The 12,160-nt window shown below is 40.8% G+C and overlaps 1 protein-coding gene across 1 annotated transcript; it reads right to left on the minus strand.

Annotated features, from left to right (window-relative positions):
• Positions 1–8,708: 8,708 nt before the first annotated feature.
• LOC139712104 (uncharacterized) lies at positions 8,709–10,362 on the minus strand. The gene is made up of 2 exons (XM_071623940.1): positions 9,999–10,362; positions 8,709–9,271 (listed from the first exon to the last, which is right to left on the minus strand). Exons 1-2 carry the CDS (start codon positions 10,360–10,362, stop codon positions 8,709–8,711), a joined length of 927 nt encoding a protein of 308 aa, XP_071480041.1.
• Between the last annotated feature and the right edge of the window lie 1,798 nt (positions 10,363–12,160).

Below are 12,160 nucleotides of genomic sequence, written 5' to 3' on the forward strand. Positions count from 1 at the left end.
GATTCGTTGATTTTCGTTGTTTAAGTTTGTTTTTAACTTTTGTTATTTGTTGCTTTTGCGTTGCCTCTTGTTATTCTTTAAACCGTTGCTTTAAGTGTTTGCGTTTGCTTTAGATTAGTTGTTGTTCGTTGCTTTCTGCGTTGCATCTTGGTATTTTTAAATGTTGCTTTGTTATAGTCGCTTTTAACTGTTTTTTTTAAGAGTTGTTGTTGCGTTTGTTTTAAATTTGTTTTAGTTATTTTCTGTTGTTTTAAATTTGTTTGTTTTATGTTCAGTCTAATGTAATAATTCTGGAGTTGTTTGGATTTTGTTTATTTCGAAACACTGCAACAAAGTGAAGTAATAAAGACACCTTTTTTTTGTAATGGAAACACAGAAAAAAAAATCATCTTTGAGCATTCCTTCTTTTCCCAGTCCTTATTAAATAGAACCAGGTGATTGATTTTGTCTAATTGAGTCTGAGCTATTGTAGGTCAATACTGACTGGACGTGTCCAGCCGCAACGCAACACTGTCTAATTAGTCGTCAAGATGGCCTCTCCCATTCCACCGAGTAATGTGAGAACTCCAGCAGACGATCCCCGCAGCATGCCGAGAGCGACGTCGACGCCGGACCATGACTTCAGCTACGTGGCAGTACCCAAGGCCAGCTGTGACCCCGCTTCAGATGGCAGGATTTGACCCCGTTCCTGAGCCGACACAGAGACAGGACCAGTTCATTACGCCGAGGCTCGTGGTGTCTCATCAAGTCAAGGGTGTCAATGTCTTCACATCAGGTAAGGGGGGAGTAAAAGTAGAGGATTGGGTGCGTGATATGAAGTATTTCATAGAATCTAAGGGCCCAATGCCACCACAAATGCAGTTCAATGAAATTGTTAGGCACACAGGGGGAAGAGCGCGGGACCTCATTCTGAACTTGGAGCTCCGTGGTGACGAGGAGATGACGCCTGCGCTGGCTTTCCGAGAGCTTCTCGACGAGTACGGGGACCGCGACTGGACGACGTCGCCCATGGCAAGCTTCTATGCCCGAACTCAGCAGGCCAGCGAAACTCCATCCGAGTACGCCGTCGCACTGGAGGCAAAGCTGAGGATCGCACGAGATAAGGGGGACCAAGCGGCGATGGTTGAAAAGCCCGTGCGGGACGCTATGCTTACTACGCAATTCATGTTCGGTTTGAGGGACCAGAAGGTCAAGGCTCGTCTAGCCCCGATGAGGCCGAGAGAGATGACATTTCGAGAACTTAGATGGGAGTTGCACGTAATCGAATCAGAGGAGCGTCTGACCTCGGCCCAGGTATACAGGCAAGATGTGAAGGAGGCGTCGAAGGATGCACAGACGATAGAGCAACTCACTAGGAGTATTCAAGAGCTGGCCGCCACACAGCATCAGCATATGGATCTGTTCCATAGGGTAGTTGAAGACCAGCAGAGGAGGATTGCTGAATTCGAGAGTAAGTTGCAGCAACAATGGATTCCCCGAGGTGGCAGTCGGAGAGGGAGAGGAAGAGGTGGTGGGCAATCACAACATAGCAATGCTTGCTATACCTGTGGACAGCCTGGCCACTATTCACGGACTTGTCCCAATCGACAAAACTCGCAAGGCTTCAGTGGACCTCAGCATCCTTTAAACTAGTTCGACCTGCAGACGAGGCCGTGGGGCAGTCTGTGGGTGCATTCAACAAACGTAGCCCTGGAAGAACTGGATCAAGCTACCAGACGCAGGTAACAACGGGGAATAACACTGGTGAGGAGGAGCTTGTGGTGTCCTAGACCCCTTCCTCAGATGTGAAACAAGCATTAGACATGCCAGTCGATACAGCAGCAGAGCAGACGAAGGATGACTCACCCTTGCATCAGGCGGCAGCCAGCCACAACGTTAATGTTACACCTGCAGAGCAACATGATGATGGCTCATCTACTTTGTTGGCAGGCGTAGATGTGGAAGGGCTTGTACAGCTGCAGGGAGAGGACGTCATTGTCAGCCGAGTCGTCGAGCTCCTTCAAGCCGGAGAGAGACCAGCCTCACGTCAGTTGCGAAAGGAAGCAATCGTTGCTCGCTTGCTGCTTCGACAGTGGGATAGACTGCACGTGTGCGAGAATGGCGTACTGTGGTATAGTAGAAGAGATCGTAGACTACTCGTTCTGCCTAAAGGTCTGAGGAAGCTGGCTCTCCGTAGGGCACATGTTGAAATGGGACATCTTGGGCTTGACAAGACTTTGGCACTCATGCAGGACAGATTCTACTTACCTGGCATGAAGACAATAGTCCAGCAGTACATCCAGAGGTGTCGAAGGTGCACTGTCCGGAAGACGACGGAAGCAAAGTCCAAAGCCCCACTTCAACCCATCAAGTCAAGCAGACCACTTGAACTGGTATGTATCGATTTCCTTAGTTTGGAGACATCACGGGGAGGCATAGAGAATGTCCTGGTGGTCACGGACCACTTTACTCGTCACGCCCAAGCTTTTCCTACTAGAGACCAGTCTGCTCAAACAGTGGCTAGGACTTTGTGGAGCAGGTACATAGTTCACTATGGCATACCTGAACGCATCCATAGTGATCAAGGCAGGTGTTTTGAGGCAGCTCTAGTACGCGAGTTATGTGAACTACTTCACATACAAAAGAGCAGGACAACGCCGTATCACCCACAGGGGAATGGAATGACCGAACGTTTCAATGGTACACTCCTTAATATGCTAGGAACACTGGAGCCATCGCAGAAGCCGAACTGGAAGGAGCACGTTGAGTCTCTCACCCACGCATATAACTGCACCAAACACGCATCAACAGGGTTTTCCCCGTTCTTTTTGATGTTTGGAAGAGAGCCACGTATCCCCCTTGACCTCATCGGCACACCTCCGGAAGATGACGACAAACCCATCCTGAACTATGTCGACGAGCTTCGCCACACTCTCCAAGAGGCTTATCGAAATGCCCACGAAAATGCCGAAAGTGCTCGCGCCAAGCAGAAAGGCACGTATGACAGGAAAGCCAAGGATGCTCCCTTTGAACATGAAGATAAGGTACTCGTAGCACATAGGGCACTGATCGGTCGTCAAAAGCTGGCTGACAAATGGGGTGAGTCTCCTTACACTGTGATACGCAGGCTGCCAGACCAGGATGTCTACACTGTCAGAGAGGACAGTACAGGCAGAGAGCGGACTCTTCACAGGAATATATATGCTGACTGCGTGCACATTTTTGCCGGGTAGCAGTGAAAGTGAAGACGATGCTGATGAAGACAGTACAGATGTATCGAGTGAAGAGGATGGCAGTATTGCTCGTGTGGACCCAAGTTCGAGTCATCCTCCAGGGAAGAAGTGCAGTGAAGTCGATTCAAATCGTCAGCGGCGCTCATCGAGAACACGACGATCTCCCCAAAGATATGGAGGCCCAACCTCTTCCCTCAGGGTGCAACAAATACGACCTCGACTAAATTCAATTTAAATGTTGTTGTTTTCTTATCTACATTGTTGAGGACAACAATGGTTTTAAACGGTGGCGAATGTGAGGGTCACAGTAATATCAGCACTCACCCCTCCCCTTTCCTGTGATGATTACACTCGCTCATTATATTATGTAGTAATGTATGTTTATCTATTTGATTCTCTATCCACACATGTAGGTGCATGATATATCACAGTACTCTAGTTGTATAGTAGAGGTACATACACGGTGGTGTAAGGTCAGGAGGTAATTTACATAATCATGGGAAACACCCCCCCCCCCCATAAGTGGAATCTCCCTGTGAGGGGTAAAGCGTGTCCTAAAGTTATTCAGAAGGGGCACCTCCTTTGATCATTCTTGAGAAGGCGTCCAAGCAGGCAACGTCACTTTAATCAACCTGCTCCTGTGGCTGTAGCATAGTCCCGTCCCTCATCCTTTGTACAAAGAAGACACCAAGACTTTCGTCAAGTGGATGGACCCCAGCGCACTGCACATGCTGTAATGCCAGAGCTTCTGTGGGAAAGGGACACGGACTTGCTGTATTCTGCGTCGGACAGTGTTGCGTTGTTGTAAAGTTGATTTTTAGTTTTATGTTTGCTTTAGATTCGTTGATTTTCGTTGTTTAAGTTTGTTTTTAACTTTTGTTATTTGTTGCTTTTGCGTTGCCTCTTGTTATTCTTTAACCGTTGCTTTAAGTGTTTGCGTTTGCTTTAGATTAGTTGTTGTTCGTTGCTTTCTGCGTTGCATCTTGGTATTTTTAAATGTTGCTTTGTTATAGTCGCTTTTAACTGTTTTTTAAAGAGTTGTTGTTGCGTTTGTTTTAAATTTGTTTTAGTTATTTTCTGTTGTTTTAAATTTGTTTGTTTTATGTTCAGTCTAATGTAATAATTCTGGAGTTGTTTGGATTTTGTTTATTTCGAAACACTGCAACAAAGTGAAGTAATAAAGACACCTTTTTTTTTTTGTAATGGAAACACAGAAAAAAATCATCTTTGAGCAGTCCTTCTTTTCCCAGTCCTTATTAAATAGAACCAGGTGATTGATTTTGTCTAATTGAGTCTGAGATATTGTAGGTCAATACTGACTGGACGTGTCCAGCCGGTCACATAATATATATATATATATATATATATATATATATATATATATATATATATTTATCATTAGTATTATCAATATTATCGATATTATTATTATAATTTTTGCCGTTGTTGTTATCATTATGATCATCATCAATGTATTCATGAAGAGGTGACCGCAAAGCAGGTGAATAAATGCCACTTCTGAACATTTCAAAGCATCTATATAAATCCATCATCAGATGACTTAATATAAAACCTTCAAAGCAAAGCTCACTTGTTACATAACAAGGAACATTCTTGAAGTCTGATTAAAAATATCCAGTATTTTCTTATTTTCTTTGTGTGTAGCAGCTTTTATTGCAAACATATAAAATTGACTAGAAGTTAGTCTACTCGTTTAGCCATTAAACTTTATATATACTGTTCTCTCAGTATCAACACTTGAGAAAGAGCGAATCACTCGAAAATCTGTGTGCACAAAAAAAAAAATGTTGGTGAATACAGCATGAACTTTGTTCCAGTTTTGCTTTCTTATCTTATTAGCACGCCAACACATGGAAAACCTACTCAATATATATATAGAGCAATAGATATACATTGTATAATCATAATCATATATATATGTATATATAAAATCATATATATATATATATATATACTACATAATCATAAACATGTTGAGAATTCACAAATTGGCTCCACAAAGAAACGAAGAAATAAACTGGTAATGCATTTTATTCAATAAAGAATGAGTTTATTCGACTCAAATTGTCACTGTCAAGACTCCTGAAGAAGGCGGAGGCCGCTGAAAATTTGAGTCGAATAAACTCATTCTTTATTGGCTAAAATATATAATCATATACATATACATATATATATATATATATACACATACATTTACATATATACAGACAAGACATTATAAGAAGTACATTGTATATGAATACAACATCTCTACGTGCTGTGTTCAGGGATTAATTAACTCCTTGAATTAAAACCTGCAAAGTGTAATCAGCAACAAGTATTGAGCAATAAGTACTAGTAATGAAAGCAAAGACACATCTTTCCCTTTCAGATATAATTTAAATAAAGAGTTTATTTTGTCTATGCACACAATAATCTGTACACAAATGCATCACATTGCATATGAAATCATTATTTACAGTAATAGCAAAGGTTGCAAGTTCAAAATTCTCTGACGAGTTGAGCAACGGCAGGAAATTTCCAGAATGCTGTAGTGAGCATATTTTTTTTTTCTTTTTCATAATCACACACTTATTTATTCATGAAGCTGAACACACACAAAAAAAAAATAGATATGTATTGCCAGAAAGTACATGTACACTCTAGTCTATTTATCTATTTATTCATTTATTTATTTCTCTATCTATCTATCCATTTATTTATCACTTTTATGTCCAGGTTGCTCCCAGTCCTTCAAAGCCTGTGAGAATACTTGGTACAAGGTGTAGTGCAGTTTTTACCATTACTACACTTGCATCTTTGCTTTACCCATTATTACATGTGGATGTACCAGTGGTTTTAGGGTTGAGATAATGCTGTTCAAACCATTTCTTCTTTGCCAATGTGCTTTACGCAGAGCCAATCAGATGGCTCAAATGAAATCAATAAACCCACTGCAATGATATAAGTGTTGCCATGACACTGATGTGTGATGAACAGATGGAAAACAAAATGCTGAAAGCCAGAGTTGTGCTCTTCAAATTACAGCGACTGTTAAAGACATTAAATTGTCTTCACATAATTACAATGTACATGTATGTTTTGATACAATATCAGTGTGATAAAATGAATATAGATACTTAGTATGACTGCTGATAAGCATAATTTTGCAGAGGGTGAATGGCCAGAGAGGCAGGAAGCCAGTGCATAAGGAAGTACATTGTTCACAAAACACAGTCAATTGTCTAGAAACAAGTGGCCAACAATCGTGACAGCCTTGAGCCATCACACAAGATGGATTGAAAAGATCATGCTTAGACTATTGTTTAGACCACTCCAGCACCTTACCAATCCCCATCCCCTCATGTTTAAAGTTTGCATGTCTGCTCCCTCAGGACAAATGATGAAAAAGTTGTACCCCAGTGCGATTGCGATATTTGCGACATTGCGATAGATACATCAGATGCCTTGCACAACATCACAAAGTGTGTTATATAAAATCCTATTTGTACGATGGAAAGTACAGAAAAAACTCCCCCAGCTGCACAATAATTGCTATGATTTGCATCATCACGGCTGCATTATCACATGACACTATGACCATGCCCCCATTGCATTCATATAAAAGCATACCCCACCATGCCACAAATGGTCAATTGATTTTTCTCATCATTGACTTCAGACAAAAGGGGAGAGATGTTGTAAGCTATTGTGTATCAGAGACTTATGTATGACCAAAAAAACAACATATCATGTATTAAATATAATGCAATTTATTACCAAAGTTACAAGTACTGCAGTGCACTCCCATTGCACTGAAATTTTCATTTAACAATGAAGTAAAAATTCAGAATCCCCAAATTATTTGCATATCTGTGCATACTTAACTGTTAAAAGGCCATACCCTAATTGCGATGTAACACAAGACAACTGCTGGTCCCGAGGACTTTGATATAAGCTGAGGCTGACTCAGGCTACAGCATCTTTCAATTCAAGCACAAAATAACAGAAATAATGGATTTAAATGTTTTTTCTTCATTCTTTTCCTTTTTACTTTGAACAGCAAATCTTCTACTTTGCTATAAATCCGAACTGCAAAATTCCATAACACCAGACAAGAATGCTAGAAACTTCTTTTAAAGTCAAAGATGTATGACCAATAAAAAACACACATTTTCAAGTACTGTGGAGTAATCTCTTAATTAGAAGGCTTTTGAATATCATTTGTAATAATTTCATTCAAAACAGCTTACGACTGTAAATGTTAAATTATGTGAATAAGGTTGAATTCCAAGCTTTGGTTCCAAACTTTCCAATTTGTAGGCAAGACCTTTGATGTACATAATATCATACGCTTAACTGTACAGCAGTCAGGTGGGACATTGCTTCATTCAACAACAACAACAACAAAGTCCCTAAAGAGTAAATGTTTCATCTAATAGAGGGGATTACGTTTTCTAGTGAGTACATGTATTAGGCTGCTCTCAAATACAAACTTAATAACTTAAAGTGACAGAATTATTATCATTTTTTTTTTTTTGTGGAAGCACAGAAACTGAAGCAGTAAGCCTGAGACAAGAAAGAAAGTGCATAATGTTTCAAAAGTTCAAAGGTTAAGGCAGTGCCTGGCATTGTTATCAGCCTGATGGTGTGAGAGGAATGACAAGCTGATGTCACTCTTATCCCACTTAAACACTGTGACCTCCTCACGAACAATGCATTTTAATCCTGAGTTGTGGTGGTATATGAACATATTTTACCATATTCTTAAACCAGACTTTCTTAAAAGTACACATTATTCTGGCTCTTTGTACAAGAACTGGACACCATCATACATGTATGGTGTACACTTGTAATAGGAAAATTCAAAATAAAAATAACCATTTCAAATGCCAGTCTTATAAAGTGCACAATTGTAACAATTCTTTGCTTGTTTTTTCGTTTCTTCGGGGCTTCCTTATCAGTTGCAAATAAAACACCAAGATATCATGTTTAAAAAAAATATCCAGATGAGGTATCATGTAAGTTGTGCATGCAGCAACTGCTCAAAAAACTTTGTTTCAGTTGGAGAGAGCACCGTTCCAAGCAAAATAACTACATTTTAATTGGTGTTTTGCTCTACTAACTTTACCCTGATCCCTTTTAAGAGTCAGAAGACCCTATAGACTTTGTACAGGTACCATTTGGTTTTAAGTACTAGGTATTGGTATAATCAAGGGTTCAGTTTATACACACAAGTAAGATGTCAAGAAGCATAACACAATTGTATGTAACAATATTAGGGGTGGTCCACTTCTGTGAAAGACCACACCCTTCAGTAATACAATGTACCAGCATTTGGAATACTAGTACAAAGGTGTATGAGAAGCACGTACGCTAAATGGCACAGACAGTGGTAGTGACGGCATGGGAAGTTTCTATAAGAGGATCATTCTTATCATTGTTTGTGCGTGGTGACGATTGTTCTAGTAGTGGTAGAACCGGCTGGGCCAATATTCAGTCTTGCTCACTAAAGAGTAGGCACTCCCCTTGTCCTGGTATCATCACTTCCTGGATTACCTTGGTAACCGCCTTCGAGCTGGAAGATGCCTTCACCACCAGTGCCACACCTGTCACATCGAAGACCTCGTCGGCTCTTAGCGACAGCATCCCGTGAGGGGCACAGGTGTACGTCACGGCAATTCGCATGGCAACCAAGACGCTCTTGCTCGATATCTTTCCTTCGATCCGACTGTCAACCTCAATCTGGTGTTGGCTTGCTGCTACGACTGTCGCACGTCCGAAGGGGCGGCGACTCGGATGGCAGAGCACGAATTGCTCCCCGGGTTGAACGGCACTGATGATGAACGCGTAACCATTCGGATGGGTGTCTGACCAGAAGTAGTTTGGGTTGATGTTAGCCAGCGTGCTCTCGAAGGTGAGCCGTTTGCCGTAACCTTGGCCTATGCGGGTCAAAGAGAGGGCTTGACCCCCAAATTGGAAGCGGTCCAGTCGCTTTTGGCTGCGGATTCGGACGCGGTATCTGAAACCTGGCAGTATTCTCTCATCGATTTGTGTTCCTGCAATAAAGATGGTATATGCAATAAAATGAGAATATAATTAATCAATGCTTCACTTCAAATCTCTACTGCTGGAACATGATATGGGAGCTGTTCTACAAATAAATTCATGAATCAATCATGTTGAGGTGCAATAGATATCACACTAGATAATTACTAGCTGTTCTACACATAATGAAAGTGATCTAGTTTTCACATTACAATCATTAATATATTAAGGAAACTTTTGTCTGTCAAGTGGTAAACTTTTTATCACACAATTATTGTACATCATTAAAATATATTTGTAGATCAACATAGAGAATTCTTCAGTGTTAGATGACTTAATGTTGCATGTATGGTACACTGTATATTGGTAGCAAAGATCGACTACGTACTTTACCTGTTTGTTAAATATTATAACAGAATATAACGTTAGAGTCCACACTCTCCTTGATTCACCAACACTATTCAACAGCATTCATACATAATATGTTTCAAGTCAATCGGTGTTGAAATTATTCACCATGTTCACAATTCTTAAAAGAAACAACTTTTTTTTTGTTTTTGGTGATAGGTCTCCTTTCTATATCTCTTCTCCTCACTCTCTCAACTAAATAAACATTAGTGTTTGAACTTATGAAGACTGTTATTGTAATAATTCAAGATTGTGTAGATTCCAACATGTTAGATAGGTGACACCAAAGCTCTTTCTAACGACATTGACGTCTTAATTACTCATCCTTACCAATAACAAGCATTTCGTGAGGCCCAAGATCACTGTCAGCTTGGTTCTCGATCTCAGCTCGATGATGGCTAGGTTTCTGCCTCTTGATAGCTGCATACTTCCGTAAAACCATGTGGGTAAGATCACTCAGCAGACGGTTTTCCCAAGTTGACGAATTGCAGTTCGAGCACCCGTTGTCGAGGAGAAGGTACTTTTCACATCGCCCACCGGGCCGGGCTGCATCGCCAGTGGCGCGGGGTACTGGGAACGCCCTTGCGGAGCTGGTCGTTTGCTGCAGATGTAGCACAGTCTCGAGATTCTGAACATCACTGTCGGAGAGATGAAAGTCAACTGGCGCTGCTTCAAAAACGGTAGAGTTGGCCATGTTTAATAAAGTGAGACGTCAGACTTGCTTTCTGAGAATAATTCTTGTCAACTTCACCCCAAAAAGAGATCCTTTTAACGTTAGATTCTCGGCTTCTTCAGTTGTATGTTAGAGCCTAGACTCTATCAAAATTCACGACTACAAACAAGGCCCCAGAAATGGGGAAGAGAGCAGATGAATGTGAGCGTTACAAAGTATATAATCACAGTATTAGCGGTATGTAGCTCCTCAGTGACCGATAAATGGGAGTAGATTTCCAGATTTGTTTGAAACCCTTAGATTCTAAATCAACTGGCACAAAAGATTAAAAGATGAAAGAAGGACGACGGTTTGATGCGATACGGTGTGAGTGAACAGTGATGCAGACGAGATCCCAGGATCGTTGAATGAAAATTGGCTTGTGTACAAAATTTCTCTCTACTACTCCCGCGCGCATGCACTGCCTAGATGACAAAGTCACCTTCTGGAACGTGGACCCGTACGTAGAGCGGCGATGTTTACCTAGAGTAGGCAAACAGACCCTATTTTGCAGAAGATTAGTCATAGAAAATTACTCACTAATCAGGTTAGATTTCTTCTCTACAAATCTTGATTAACTTCAAACAAAATATTACAACAATCAGAAATACATGTGTAATGGAAAGGAATATGCAAAGAACTTCGAACACAACGTCAATATAGGGGGATGACGACGCACTAGAAAGGATTGAAGCTAAGACTATTTTTGTTTTCCCGCCGTCCTTTTTATGCCGCTGCGCTCACCGTGCACCGTGATATAAACACTCTGAGTAGTGTAATAAAAAATGTACTTGTCATGGTTCGCGGTGGCTTGTTTGTTTACTGAAATAAAGATTCAATCATTTTCATCATCGGTTCTGACCATTGTTTATCATAAAACTACTCCTCGACTTATCGTTTCTTAGATATTTGTGTCCGACCATCTCCATCTCCCGACTTTGTAGTCACTGGAAGTCCAGACTAAGAACAGAATATATCATTTATCTAAAATGTATCATCTCCTCCAAAATACATACGATTGATGTGACGGAGTAGGTGTGGGATAGAGAACTTTCCCACCTCCCTGCACTTTGATGTAAGCGAGCAGGACACCGACGTTAACCTATTGGAAAAAGTTACATAACTTGCATTGTCCAGCGTCACCTCAGGATCCTTGGTACAAACAAGCACGTTCTGAGAGTAGATTAAAGGAATCACGCGTGGAGGGCATGATTGATTATGTATAAACCGGATCTATTCTCTCGCTTGCTCGTTGTGAGTTGCCGATAATGACAAACGAATCTACCATACGGTGTATTAATAATTGTACAAGCTCACAGAATATCCGGGTGGAATAAGTATTTAGCTAACACCTAAATATATACGCTTCTAATCTTTCAACAGAAAGTTTAGTAATTCCCGTAGAGATATTAAATCTCTTTGATTTTTCGTATGATACATGTAGCCTACCTATCTCTACGGCTAGAATAAGGTACAGCACCACATTATATGGGAAATGAGCCTCTCAGAGAATCGGCGTACTAATTCACGTGTAGGTAATGGTCCTACATCTTTGAAGTATCTTTGGTCAATTCAACTTAATAGACAACCAGCAAGTCGTCGATAACATAGTTAATCCATACTAAGTGCAAAAGGGTTAGTGCATATATTCAACAGCAAATACAAAAACAAATACTTATGTAGGATATTGATAAATAGGTGCAAAAGTGGGAAGTAACATTCAAAAGTAGGAACGACAAAGCACTGAAAAATATGCCCTATTCTTTTTCTGTCCCAGTGT

Source organism: Diadema antillarum, unplaced genomic scaffold (assembly GCF_040938485.1).
Source record: "Diadema antillarum isolate AM-2024a unplaced genomic scaffold, OU_Dant_1.0 seq00001760_RagTag, whole genome shotgun sequence".
In the NCBI taxonomy this organism is placed as follows: Eukaryota; Metazoa; Echinodermata; class Echinoidea; order Diadematoida; family Diadematidae; genus Diadema; species Diadema antillarum.

Coding starts and splice junctions, on each gene's coding strand:
- LOC139712104 (XM_071623940.1), bottom strand. CDS start 10,362: ATGGCCAACTCTACCGTTTTTGAAGCAGCGCCAGTTGACTTTCATCTC. Junction 9,272..9,998: donor TCACGAAATGCTTGTTATTG/GTAAGGATGAGT, acceptor TCTTTATTGCAG/GAACACAAATCGATGAGAGA.